This window comes from Peromyscus maniculatus, chromosome 2, assembly GCF_049852395.1.
Source record: "Peromyscus maniculatus bairdii isolate BWxNUB_F1_BW_parent chromosome 2, HU_Pman_BW_mat_3.1, whole genome shotgun sequence".
Taxonomy (NCBI): domain Eukaryota; kingdom Metazoa; phylum Chordata; class Mammalia; order Rodentia; family Cricetidae; genus Peromyscus; species Peromyscus maniculatus.
Window position 1 is genome coordinate 127419943 of NC_134853.1, and position 13209 is coordinate 127433151.

Sequence of the window (13209 nt, forward strand, 5' to 3'; positions counted from 1 at the left end):
ATTGTATTAATTAACTTAAAGTCTTCAAGATGCAGGTGTGGCATGCTCCTGTGACATTCCTGGAAGACAGAGACAAGAGGGTTCAAGTTTGAGGCCAGTGTGGACTGCAGAACAAGACCCTGCCTCAAAATCACATCAGTGGGGCCGGGCGGTGTTAATCCCAGCACTTGGAGGCAGAGCCAGGCAGATCTCTGTGAGTTCGAGGCCAGCCCGGTCTATAGAGCGAGATTCGGGATAGGCACCAAAACTACACTGAGAAACTCTGTCTTGAAAAACCAAAAATAAGTAAGTAAGTAAGTAAATAAATAAATATTACAGCAGTTAATGAAAGTGTATGGAGGAATGAAGGTTTACCAATGGCTAGTGAATCTGAGTGGGGTTTTATGAATGGTTTCTCACCTTGGCGGATATGCATACATAGTTACAAAGCCATGGGTTTGTTTGCCTGCTGGCTTTTTGCTTTGTTGAGACAGTCTCTTAACACAGGCTGGTCCTGAGTTTGCTCTCTATAACCCAGGCAGGCCATATGCTCTTCTCTCTGCCTTCAACCTCTTGAGTGCCAGGGTCACATCCCGTGCCACCATGCCGAGACATCACGATAACTTCTCAAACCACAGTATGAGGGTGGGGGAGCTTGTTGGTTAGGCTGATGACGTAATTAAGGACAGAATCCTTACAGAGATAGCTCGGTCTGTAGAGTGCTCATAACACAACCACGGGAACCTAGGTTCACTCCTCAGAGCCATGGGAAAAGCCCATATTGGTAGTCTGTGTTTGCGATCTCAGTGCTGGGGATCCAGAGACAGGTGAGTCCCTGCAGCGCCCTGGCCAGCCAGCCTCCAGCCTGCTCAGTGAGCTCCAGATGATCAGCACCACCAATGAGAGGTGCTGGTGGGTCTCAAAACACAGATGGATGGCTCCTAAGGAGTGGCATCTGAGGGTGACCTCTGTACACATATGCACGCACACACACACACACCATGCACACGTGCACACACACAAAACACACACATGCATAATCACAGTATGGCATTGGTACAGGGACAAAAAAGGAAATATTGATTGATCCAGATGTTGTGGCACACACCTGGAATCTCTCCACTTGAAATGTGAAGGCAGGGGGATCTGAAGCTCAGGTTCATCCTTCCAGTATGTAGCAAGTTTGAGACCAGTCTGGGCTACATGAGACCCTGTCTCCAAAAAAAATATGGAAGAAATACCAACTGAGAGAGTGCACAGCAACAGACCCTCCTGCGTATCAGGAGGGAGGCATTGGCTCCAGGGATCAGGGCCGGAGTGGATTCTTCAAATCTCTGCAGAGGAGATCACGCTAAGCCTAGAGATTCCCTGTTCCTCTGGCCAAGCCAGCCTAGGGAATCAGGGCTAACATTTATGTAAAAGAGTAAAACATTCTGAATGGGGCCTATGACTAGAGGATGGACTCGAGATTTGGACAGAACAGAAGGATCATTGCCTGGTGGAACAGCACTGAGACCCCAGCACTGAGAATGCAAAGGTGGGTGGATCTCTGTAAGTTCGAGGCCAGCCTAGTCTACATAGTGAGTTCCAAGCCAGTCAGAGTTGCACAGTGGGACCTTGTCCAAAAAAAAAAAAAAAAAAAAAAAAAAAAAAAAAAAAATATTTACCATATTACAGTTAAAGAAACTGACACTCAAGGAGGCTGAGTAGCTCCCAAGTCATACAGCTGGCCAAAGTGCTGGCCAGAGCATGGTTGCCACTGCGCTGTAAGTCGTGAGTGCATCTGCTCCCTTCTCATTCCTCTCCACTGCCCACCCTGCCTTGTGGCTCTGAATACGTAATCCTTCGAGGCTACCTCCTCTTCCCTACTCACCCTCAGGAGGGCTGCGGAAAGCCGTGACACCCTGCAGGCTGTCCCACTTCCCCAGATTCCCCTCCAGGGGCATGGTGCGGATGCTGTTGTCCTCGGAATAATCTTCTCGCTGGCTGCTCAGGGTCAAGGTGGAGGTGTCGGTCACCATGAAGCTGGAGTCCATGCTCAGAGACTCCGAGCCCAGGATCAGTGTCATGCAGGAAGATGGAGAGAGAGTGGAGTTGGGTGCTCGGGCACTTGAGTGCAAGCTGAGACCTTCGCTAGAACCAGGAATCAGGCTGACACGCGAAGCCCGAGTGACAGTCACATTTAAACCAGTCCTGGGTTGGCTGCTGGAAATGGACCCCCTGGAGCCAGTGTTCCAGGGTGCACTCAAGGCTTCTTTGGAAACAGATGCAAAAAGAGTACGTGAAGTCAATGCGATGGACTCATTTGGGTTTGAGACTGTACCCAAGTTCACCTTGGAGATATTCCCAGAGCGCATATGGTCCAAAGAAGTGTTGGAGGCTAGAAGAAGAGGCACCTGTGAGCCCTGCCTAGAGATGCTCTGACTCCGGACCAGGGCATCTCTGGAAAGAGCCCTTACAAATAGGTTTGGCTCGGGCCTGGATGGATTAGAGTTACTCTGACCCAAATCAAAAACCTTGTTTGAAAGGGACTTGGGGGCATCCTCAGAGCATGGCCTAGAAGAATTCTCTGGACTTAAAATAGCAGCCTGTGTAGAGCTGGGGCTTCCAACTGGTTGTGAGTCTGGATGGAGAGTCCCCGCTGAGTCGGCTCTGGAGATGTAGTTCAAACTCTGGTCTGCAGTGTCCACAGAGCAGCTGTTGATCTGGATGGAGGCTGGAGTCGTGGCTCCGCTGGCGTTGGGGCTGGAGATGTTATTAGACACTAGGCCAGGGACCCCCTCCGGGTCAGGACTTGGAGCTGGATGAAGAACTGGAGTGAGAGCCAAGCCATGTGCTGGGAGAGGAGCAAGGGTCAGGTCTGGGGTGGGCCTAGGCATGGTGTTGGACATTATTCCTGGGACCTTGTAGGAGTTGAGACTTGGTGTCTTCTCTAGGTCTTTATGAAGAATGAGACTAGCACCCCGACTCAGGGCCATGTCCAGTCTGAAGGCCTCTTAATGCCGCTGTCCCTTCTCTCCAACGGCTGACTGTGGGGCTCCCTGCGGCGCTCCTGGGAGAGAAGATGAACGCAGCCTGCTAGAACCCTGTCCTACGCGGGCCCCGTCACGGATGAGGGCCTCTTGCTGTTACCAGCTCCCTGTCCCAGCTCCATCACACATCAGTTTCCTTCTCACTCTCTCCATTCCATGTCATGGATATTGACCTCATCCTGCTCCTCCTCACCTTGTGTTCTGAACAGATACGCTGCCTTTGCCTTGGTACCTCCCACTATGCCTTGCCAACCTCAGCTCTCCTACCAAAATGCTCATCCCTCTTCATTCTAATGACCGAGCCCTGTTAGAGACAAGCCCTAGGTGTCAAGAACTGTAGTTATTCTAGCCAGACACGGTGACTCACACCTGTAACCCCAGCTCTTAGGAGGCTGAGGTGGGAGGGTAGTTCAAGGCCAGCCTGTCTCCAAAAATGTAAGAAAGAAAGAGAAAGAGGGAGAAAGAAAGAAAGGAAGGAAGGAAGGAAGGAAGGAAGGAAGGAAGGAAGGAAGGAAGGAAGGAAGGAAGGAAGGAAGGAAGGGATAGAAGGGAGGAAAGAGGAAAAGGAAATGGAGGAGAGGGGTAACTGTGAGTATCCTTGATCCTGGAGCATCCCCAGCTTCCAGACAGTGTACCAGGCACACGAGTCAGTCTATAAACAGGCAAACGAGCAATCTCTCCCACTTAAAGGTTGAAGGAAAGAATAAGGTACTTTGTGATGAGTTATCCAATATTCAGCCAGGCCCATGTGACCTCAGTTCACCCACAAGGATCCCTGGGTCTTGGGACAGACCCCTAAGTCATTAGAACTACTCTGCATGTGGTCACAGCCCAGAGTCCCAAGAGGTCCCTCGGCACAGCACCCTACAGCCTGGCAAGGGAGCACGAAACAGTTACTGAGATGGAACCTACTTGCCCAGCAATCTAGCTGTGGGTGAATTCCCCAATCCCCCGACTCCTGGCCTTATCCCCGAGCCACCCTCCCCCTACAGGATCTATAAGAGCAGCTTACCTGCCAGCATGTTGTTCTTAAGCAGGAGTGGGCCCCTGGGAAGATACACAAAGGAAGTCAAAGTCAGGGCAAGAGAGACCAAGACCATCTCTGTGCCACCTACCCTCTGGCTAACCTCGTCTATGGCTTCCTGTTGTCCTTAGAACAGCTGCCAGTTGTCAGCAGAACCCAAAGACCTCTTCTGCATCTCCTTGTGCAGCCCTCCCTAAGCCCCTCCCACTCCACCTTTGCAGATCTGGGCCTTCCACGGGCCGGGTGCCTCTTCCATTTCCCTACCCCAGCTATCACTTAAAGCCGCGCCTTTGTAGGTTCCCCAAGCAGGTGAGGGCCACCTGTCAGCTCTCAGAGCATCTTGCGGGCTTCCCTTTTCCTGGTACACTCCTCTGGCTTCCCTCGATACCTCAGAAACTGCCTCTGCCTTGCTCATTGCTGATTCCTGACTTCTGGCATGGCACCCGAGCCCAGGAGGCGCTCAGGAACAGTTGCGTTCTCGGTTTACCTTCTTACTGTTTTTGCTCATCCATTCTTTCGCTAGCTCACTTCCTTGTCCATTCATTTCTTACTCACTCATGGACTGGTTCCCTAAATCATTTGTTCATTCCGCCGACCCGCGTCTGTATGGCTTGGCTTTGGAAGGACCATGCACTTGAAGTCATGTCGTCCCAAGTTCATAGGTCAGCTCATCTTACTGGTGTGAGTGAATGACCGTGGACAAGAGACTTTTCCCCACGGGCTCCCTGTCCTATAGAGACATTGCCCTTATGGCGTCTGGCAGGAAGTGTGAGGCCTGCAGAAGGCTTTCCCATGTTACCTTTCTCCTGCTTTTTGCTAGAGGCTGTGGCAGAGGGCAGTCAGTACCATGGTACCCAGGGGAAGCCACAGGCACTCCTAACACCTGGTGCCTGCAAAGCAGGAAGAGTAGCCTTACCATCGCCTCCCAAAAACTATTTTACCTGTTGAAAGGGGTTGATAAAGTTGGGGCACCTTGATTCCGAGTTCCTTGGCAAAGCCCTGGTCTTAAGTTTGTGCCCATCATTTTTCCTCCTTTTACTTGATGAGGGACCTGCATTTGCTCTTGATCTGTTTCTATGTCATATACACAGGTGCTTGCACATGCATGCACACACGCACGCACACATGCACATGCACGCACGCGCACACACACACACAGAGTTATCAAAGGGAGCATTTTTGACCTGGAGTAATACAGACTGGCATGGCCTGGAAGGCAGTGACAGTAAGTCCTGTGCCTGGCAGACAGTCTCAAGCCGGCCGTTCCCTTCCTTTTCCACCAGACAGATGGACAGACAGGACAGATCGACTCTCCCTGACACATTCCTGCTCCCTGCCCTCCTCCACCCTGCTGCAGGTGGTCAAGTCTTCAGAGTCCTGAAAGTGTGAAGGCAACTCAGGGCTTGCCCTCCACCATGTGGGTATTGCTCATTGGCAGAATGAGGGAAGCAGGGTGTGATGGCCCAGGCCTTTAATACTGGCATTTGGGAAGCAGAGCCTGGAGATCTCAGTGAGTTTCAGGCCAGCCTGGCCGTGGGCTACATAGAGAGGCCGTGAAAAAAAAAAAAAAAAAAAAAAGAAAGAAAGAAAGAAAGAAAGAAAGAAAGAAAGAAAGAAAGAAAGAAAGAGGAGGGGACTGGAGACAGCTCAGCAGTTAAGAGACTAAGGGCCGTTCTTCCAAAGAACCCAGGTTCAATTCTCAGCACCCACATGGTGGCTCACAACCATCTGTAACTCCGGTGATCTGATGTCCTCTTCTGGCCTCTACAGACACTGCATGCACACATTGTACGAACAATTCAGGCAAAACACTCAGTTGCATGAAATATTTTTTAAATTAATTTTTAACAAAAAGAGGAGCAGAGACTGTCACACATCTGTAATCCCAGCCCTTCGGAGAGGCAGGGAGATCAGACTTCAAAGCCAGCCTGGGTTACACAAGCCCTTGCTTTACAAAAACAAACACAGTGCCTGTGTTTAGTGTCCATCTTTGGGCATACGCATACATATGGACTATCATCATCGCAGCCAAAGTGCTAAACAGGGAATGTCCCCGTCTCGATGATCTCTATATGAGTGTGCTCCTGTGTGTGTAAGAACATTTAACAAACAGCTCAGGATGTTAGGACACACCTAGAGTCCCACAACTAGTAAACTGAGGCAGGATGATCTCCAGGAGTTCAAAGCCAGCCTGAAATACCCAGGGAGTCCCAAGATAGGCTGGGCTACATAGGGAGACCTTGTCTAAACAAAAACAAACAAACAAAATTTAATGTAAGAGCTGGCCTCTTAGACCTAGGTGTGGTAGGAAAGCATTGAGATCTCAATGCTCAGGAGGCTGAGAACGGGTCACAAGTTCGAGGCCATCTTGGACTACTGAGGAAGACCTTGTTGCAAACAACAAAATCAGGCATGGTGACTCACATCTGTACTTGGGAGGTTGAATTAAGAGAAGTACTGGGAGTCTGAGTACAGCCTGGGCTATGTAATGAGTTCCAGGCTAGCCTATGATAGAGAGTATGATTCTATCTCAAACAAAAATAGATAGATAGGCCGGGCGGTGGTGGCGCACGCCTTTAATCCCAGCACTCGGGAGGCAGAGGCAGGCGGATCTCTGTGAGTTCGAGGCCAGCCTGGGCTACCAAGTGAGTTCCAGGTAAGGCGCAAAGCTACACAGAGAAACCCTGTCTCGAAAAACCAAAAAAAAAAAAAAAATAGATAGATAGATAGATAGATAGATATAAATAATAAATAAATAGAAAATATGTCATGCATCTCCTTAGGATGTGTTCTTCCGGTGTCATGGAAACACATTCTCTAAGCAATGACTCCCATTTCCTCTTCTCCCCCAGTAACTGAATTCTGAAAAGCTTGTCTGATGGACTCTGTAGTAGAGACAGAGGCGGAGTCCTGACCTCAAGGACAAATCGCTAAGATCTGCTGAATCTGTCTATGCATGGTCATCCAGGCCCGTATCCAGCCCTGGGGAATGGGAAAGCAGAGGGACCAGATGTCTCCCTCTGATGCACAGTACATTCCAGCCCTGTCTGGATTGCATACCTCAAGAAGAAAAAAAATAAAGATTTGGGCCAGCCTGGCCTACATAGTGAGACTTTGTCTCAATGAACAGTAAATAAATAAATAAATCTATAAAAAAAATAAAATAGAAATGCACTTAATATGCAGACTCTTGGAGACAAGAACAAAGTTTCTAGATTTCTACACTTGGAGTTCAGAAGAAGAAAAGGTGTTGAAAAACATTCAAAGTAATTATAGCTGAAAACATCCCAAATTAATAAAAGATCTAAGCCTATAGATTCAGAAAAAGTAAGCGAACCTGGGGTAAGCCTAAAAATGTCCATGTCAAATCACTAAGAGCAACAACCATAAGAGTGTGGTTGTTTCATTGTTATTTGTGTTAGGCTGTTTGGTTTGGGGTTTGTTTTTTAATAGGGTTTCACTATGCAACCCAGGCTGCCTTTAAAACTGCTATGTAGCCTAGACTGACCTTAAACCGTGATCCTCCTGCCTGAGCAACTGAGGGCTGGGACTGGAGGCATGCCCTACCATCATTAAAAACAAAAACAAAAAAACATCTTGCTAGCAACCAGAGAGTATTACCTATGGATGAGCAGCAATTTGAATGACCGACAGTCAGGGGTATGCACACTGGTCTCTGGGTTTCTTTTAGCAAGGCTCTCAGGCCACAGGTAACTCCCTCTACCTCTCCAGCCACATCCATCTCCTGCCCTGGCCTTGAACCCACTTTTCAACCAGTCTCAGCTTCTCTGGCGCCTCAGATGTGTTGGAGTTCTCCCTTGCTACAGAGCTTTTCAAAGTCTTTCCCCTTCCTGTGAACGCTCCCCGGCTACCCACTTCGCCTTCAAGCCCTTCATTTGGCTCATGCCTAACAGTCACATTTCAGACCAGCTTTGAAGTCTCCCTTGCCAGGAAATCCTCCTGAGATCCCAAATGCTGTTAAGGAATCCTCTTCCTGCGATCCATCCCTCTGTCGGTGGATTTCTGTTTTCTCATATGTCTCCACACCAGGAAATGAACTAGGTGTCTGTTTATTACTCCTGTTTTCCCAGACACAGCACAGTGACTGCATCGGAAAGCATTCAGCTAGGTGAATGAATGAGTGAACGAATGAATGACAGCTCTTCAAGATACATATTACTGCCCTCAGCTGGGCAGTGGTGGCACACGCCTTTAATCCCAGCACTCAGGAGGCAGAGGCAGGTGCATCTTTGTGAGTTCAAGGCCAGCCTGGACTACAGAGTGAGATCCAGGAAAGGCACAAAGCTATACAAAGAAACTCTGTCTCGAAAAACAAAAACAAACATTACTGCCCTCATTTGCTAGCACATTGAGAGTGTTCAGGGAACTAAAGCCGTTTTTGTAAAGTCCCCAGCAAGGGGCAGAGGAGGCCTCTCAACCCACATCTTCCCCCACAGCACCACAGAGATCCAGGATTCCCGAAATGGAAAAAGCGCCTTCCTGAGTTTCATCCCAGTCCCTCTTGGGCCACACTCAGCCTTCCACAAATGTCCCTCAATACACCATCCTTCCCTGGGTGAGAAAAGGAGGCACTCCAACTCCAGGTCCTCTGCATGTGTTCCCCCTGCCCCCATCCCGGTCTGTGACATTCTCTCTGGGGCTTCTCACTTCCCCCTCACCTCCCCTGTTCTCTACTCTCAAGACAGCTAGCTAAACTTTCTGTGAGCCTGGGGCATCCACATGGCAACTGAAAAGTCAACTTTAATCCAAAGGTATGTGCTAACAACTGTGGAATTATAGCCAGACCAGGAGACTTTTACCTAGCAGGGGTTGGGGTCAAGGTAGGAATTGCCTTGTGGAGGCTGTGGAGGCTGACTCTACCCTTGGTACTTTCCCAAAATCACCCTTCAACTTACCTGGGCTCCCCCCAGCCCAGGCTGGGCTTACAGTCTTTGTGAGGTCACCATGATCCGGAAGTCCCCCAGCCAATAAGGTTCCTGGTCCTGCCCAGGAATCTTTAGAATAAGGGATGTGTCTTCAGACCCCAACATCACTTAGACAGGACTTGGACCAAATAAAGGCTGAGTCTCAGCGAGTCTTCTTCAAAGCATCCCAGCACAGCTCCTGTGACCTTCTTTTTTTTTTTTTTTTTTTTTTTTTTTTTTAGTTTTTCGAGACAGGGTTTCTCTGTGTAGTTTTGAGCCTTTCCTGGATCTCGCTCTATAGACCAGGCTGGCCTTGAACTCACAAAGATCCGCCTGCCTCTGCCTCCCGAGTGCTGGGATTAAAGGCGTGTGCCACCACCGCCCCGGCTCCTGCGACTTTATACCTCCGTTTATCTTACAATTGCTCTGAAGCCAGGCAATCCATGAAGAGAACGGTCAAAAGCCAAGGCACAAATGGACTCCAGGCCTTGATCTTTTCCCTGCCCCACCCTGCTTCATCCGGGGACTGATAAGAACGTGGAGCAGGGTGGGGTGGAGGACAGCCCCCAGATGCTCACTGTGGTGAAGAAAACTCGGCTATCTCTTCCAAGAGCACTTTTTTTTTTTTTTTGGCCTGGTTTGTTTTGCTTTTCAGGACAGGGTTTCTCTGTGTAACAGTCCTGACTGGCCTGGAACTCACAGAGATCCTCCTGCCTCTGTCTCCGAGCACTGAAATTAAAGATGTGTAACACTGCTGCCCGGCTCCCAAGAACACCACTTTAATGATGAGCAATAACTTAAAATGATTAGGATTACAGGGACGAAACTCTTGGAAGGTATCATTTACAAAATGAGAGTGAGGGAGCTGGAGAGATGGCTCAGAGGTTAAACGCACTGGCTGCTCTTCCAGAGGTCCTGAGTTCAATTTCCAGCACTCACACAGCAGCTCACAACTATTCTGATGCCATCTTCTGGTGTGTGATGCACAAGCAGGTCAATAAATCTTGATGTTCTCAGATGTGAGACATTGTTCAAAGATGCACTGTCATAGAATCGGCCCCATCAGCCGGTCTCGTGTGTCCTCAGCATCCTCAGAGCCTGTCAGTGAATAACAAGTTTTTTTTGTAAACATTTATTTACTCTGTGTGCGCATGTGTGTGTACTGTGTGGACTCTAGCATGTGATGGTCAGACTTGCTACAGCCATTCTCTTCCCACCATACGGGTCCCAGGGATCATTCTCAGATGATAGGCTCTCGGCGGGTGCCATTACCAGCAGAGCAATCTCACAGGCTCATGATTGGCATTCTTGAATGCTTTCCTGCCTGCCTTGGACTCACTCTTCCTGCCCTGACTCCAGCCCTTTGTCCTTCCTGCTCCTACCCACACCCAGTCCCTGCTCCTTCCTTCAGGGGCTGGTGTCGGCCAGAATCCCTCTTCTCCCACCTCCTTCCCTACATCGTAGAAACATGACTAGGTTTTCTTCTGCCTAGAAAAGTCCTTCCTGGGACTGGAGAGATGGTTCACTGCGCTGGCAACTCTTTCAGAGGACCCAGGTTTGATTCCCAGCACCCAAACGGTGGCTCACAACCATCTGCAATTCCAATTCCAGGGGAACAGATGCCCATTTCTGGACTCCTTGGGAACCAGTCACACGCATAGTGTACAGACACAGATGCAGGCAAAACACCCATGCACATAAAATAATAAAGTCCTTCCTTAGCCATGGCACACACCTGTAATCCCAACACTCGAGAGGTAGAGCGAGGAAGGTCATGAGTTCAAGGCCCGCATGAGCTGTAAAGTGCATTCCCGTCTCAAAGGAGAGGAGTGGGTCTGTGGCACACGCTTGCAGTCCCAGCTGATCGGGAGGCAGAGACAGGGGGACCACAAAGTTGAATGGACTACATACAGGAAATTCAAGGCCGCCTTAGCAATTTTGTGAGATCCTGCCTCAAAACAAGGTTTAAAAAAAAAAAAGCTGCCGGGCGTTGGTGGCGCACGCCTTTAATCCCAGCACTCGGGAGGCAGAGCCAGGCGGATCGCTGTGAGTTCGAGGTCAGCCTGGGCTACCAGGTGAGTTCCAAGAAAGGCGCCAAGCTACAGAGAAACCCTGTCTCGAAAAACCAAAGGGAAAAAAAAAAAGAAAAGAAAAAAGAGCTCAGGCCAGGTAGTGGTGGTGCACGCCATTAATCCCAGCACTTGGGAGGCAGAGCTTGGCAGATCTGTGTGAGTTCGAGGCCAGCCTGGTCTACAGAGTGAAATCCAGGACAGGCACCAAAACTACTCAGAGAAACCCTGTCTCGAAAAACCAAAAAAAAAAAAAAAAAAAAAAAAAAGAGCTCAGAGTTAAATACTGTAGTAGATAGCTCGCCTAACCTGTGTGAGGCCCCAGGTCCAATCCTAAGAACCACAAAGGGGGCGGGAGGGAGGGGGGGTGGTGGGGGTGGGGGGGTGTCCTTGCTCTCAGGCTGCAGATGCTGTCACTGTGAGATTAGCCACATCTCCCTTCCCATCCCTACCTAGTACAGCAGATGGTCCTCTGCTGTGACTGTCAAACATGGGAGACCCCAGGTAGGGTGAGACAACAGCATCCTGCCGCTAGGTCCCAGGCAACCTGACTTATGGCTATGTATCCTACCTAATCTAGCGCATAGCAGCCTCGAAGACATTCACCACACAGTAAGGCTGTATCTCCAGTCAGAGATTCCTCCCCTTCAAATCAATGCAGTAAGGCATTTCTTTTGTTTTGCAGTTGGCATCAATAAATATCCCTTACTTCTGGGTGTGATGGCGCACGCCTTTAATCCCAGCACTTGGGAGGCAGAGCCAGGAGGATCTCTGTGAGTTCAAGGCCAGCCTGAGCTACAGAGTGAGTCCCAGAACCTTATCTCAGATATGCGCAGCAGAGGAGGGGGAGGGATGGGGAGAGGAAAGAGACACTGACTCGGGCATCCTCCTGGCTCTGCCTCCCGAGTGCTAGGACTAAACGTGTGTGACACCAGGCCTGTCTCCTAAGTACTTTTAATAGCCACTTACTACCAGCCACCTAACACGGGACCTAACATCTTGACTGTTCCACGAAGGTCATAGAAAGTAGCTCCCCTCCAGCTCTCACACGAGAGTCCCATCAGACGGCCTCTGTGTCTGTGGCATCTCCTGCTGTAGCTCCATTGCGCTCTATAAACACACTGACGCTTTCTCTAGCATCATAAAAACCCACGTAACCTTTTTCATTTAGGAAAACTTGAAGCCATGTTCCCAGGCCACGCCCACTCATGTTTGCCACAGAATAAGTGGTTTTCTATTTTCTGTAGTTCTAATCCTCAACACCGGCATGAGAGCTGGGTGGGCACAGTGGCCTGCCTGTAATCCCAGTGCTCAGGAAACAAAGACAAAAGATCCCCAGAGCAAGGTGATGAGCTAGAGTCGCCTAACCAACAGGTGAGAGACCCTGCCTCAATATATACGATGAAGCAGCATCCAAGAAGATGACAGAAGTCAACCTCTGACCGCCACACACCACATACACATATACATGCAAAAGAAGAAGAGAAATGTTACGTTATCAGAGTCCTCCTTTTTAACAGCCCCCTTTTGTTCTTCCAATACTGGGGGTTAAACCACCCAGGGCTTCACACACACACACACACAGAGAGAGAGAGAGAGAGAGAGAGAGAGAGAGAGAGAGAGAGAGAGAGAGAGAGAGAGAGAGAGAGAGAGAGAGAACAAATGCTCTCCCATTGAGAATACCAGAAATTTTTGCTTTAATTTCTGAAACAGAGTCTCATTATTTCTATGATAGCCTCAAACTCGCTATGTAGCTGAGGATGGCTTTGAACTCCTGCCTCCACCACCTAATCTACGCTTCTGAACATCAAGGGTCTTCATGAAGAACTAAGTTTTAAGCCAGGCATGATGGAGCATGCTTGTAACCCTAGCACAGGGAGAATGGAGAAAGGAGATAACTCTGGGGCTGGTTGGCCAGGCAGTCTCGCCTGATCAGTGAGCCCCGGGTGAAGGGGAGGCTCTCAGACGCTGCGGTGGGGGCTGGAGAGATGGCTCAGTGGTTAAAAGAGCGTTCTGCCGGGCGGTGGTGGCGCACACCTTTAATCCCAGCACTCGGGAGGCAGAGCCAGGCGGATCTCTGTGAGTTCGAGGCCAGCCTGGGCTACCAAGTGAGCTCCAGGAAAGGCGCAAAGCTACACAGAGAAACACTGTCTTGAAAAACCAAAAAAAAAAAAGAGCAT

General features: G+C 49.5%; 1 protein-coding gene across 4 annotated transcripts in view; it reads right to left on the reverse strand.

Moving 5' to 3' along the window:
* Nucleotides 1–9008, reverse strand: part of Mroh7 (maestro heat like repeat family member 7) — a 51317-nt gene extending 42309 nt beyond the window's left edge. The window contains exons 1-3 of one of the 4 annotated variants that reach the window (XM_006977703.4): nucleotides 8952–9008; nucleotides 4024–4058; nucleotides 1853–3031 (exon numbers count right to left, since the gene is read on the reverse strand). In XM_006977703.4, the coding sequence (XP_006977765.1) occupies nucleotides 1853–2957 (1105 nt within the window). In that variant the 5' untranslated portion in view covers nucleotides 2958–3031; nucleotides 4024–4058; nucleotides 8952–9008. The remainder of the gene's footprint in view (nucleotides 1–1852; nucleotides 3032–4023; nucleotides 4059–8951) is intronic. The other 3 variants (XM_076564641.1, XM_076564642.1, XM_076564643.1) reach the window with 3 other exon arrangements.
* Nucleotides 9009–13209: the final 4201 nt, after the last annotated feature.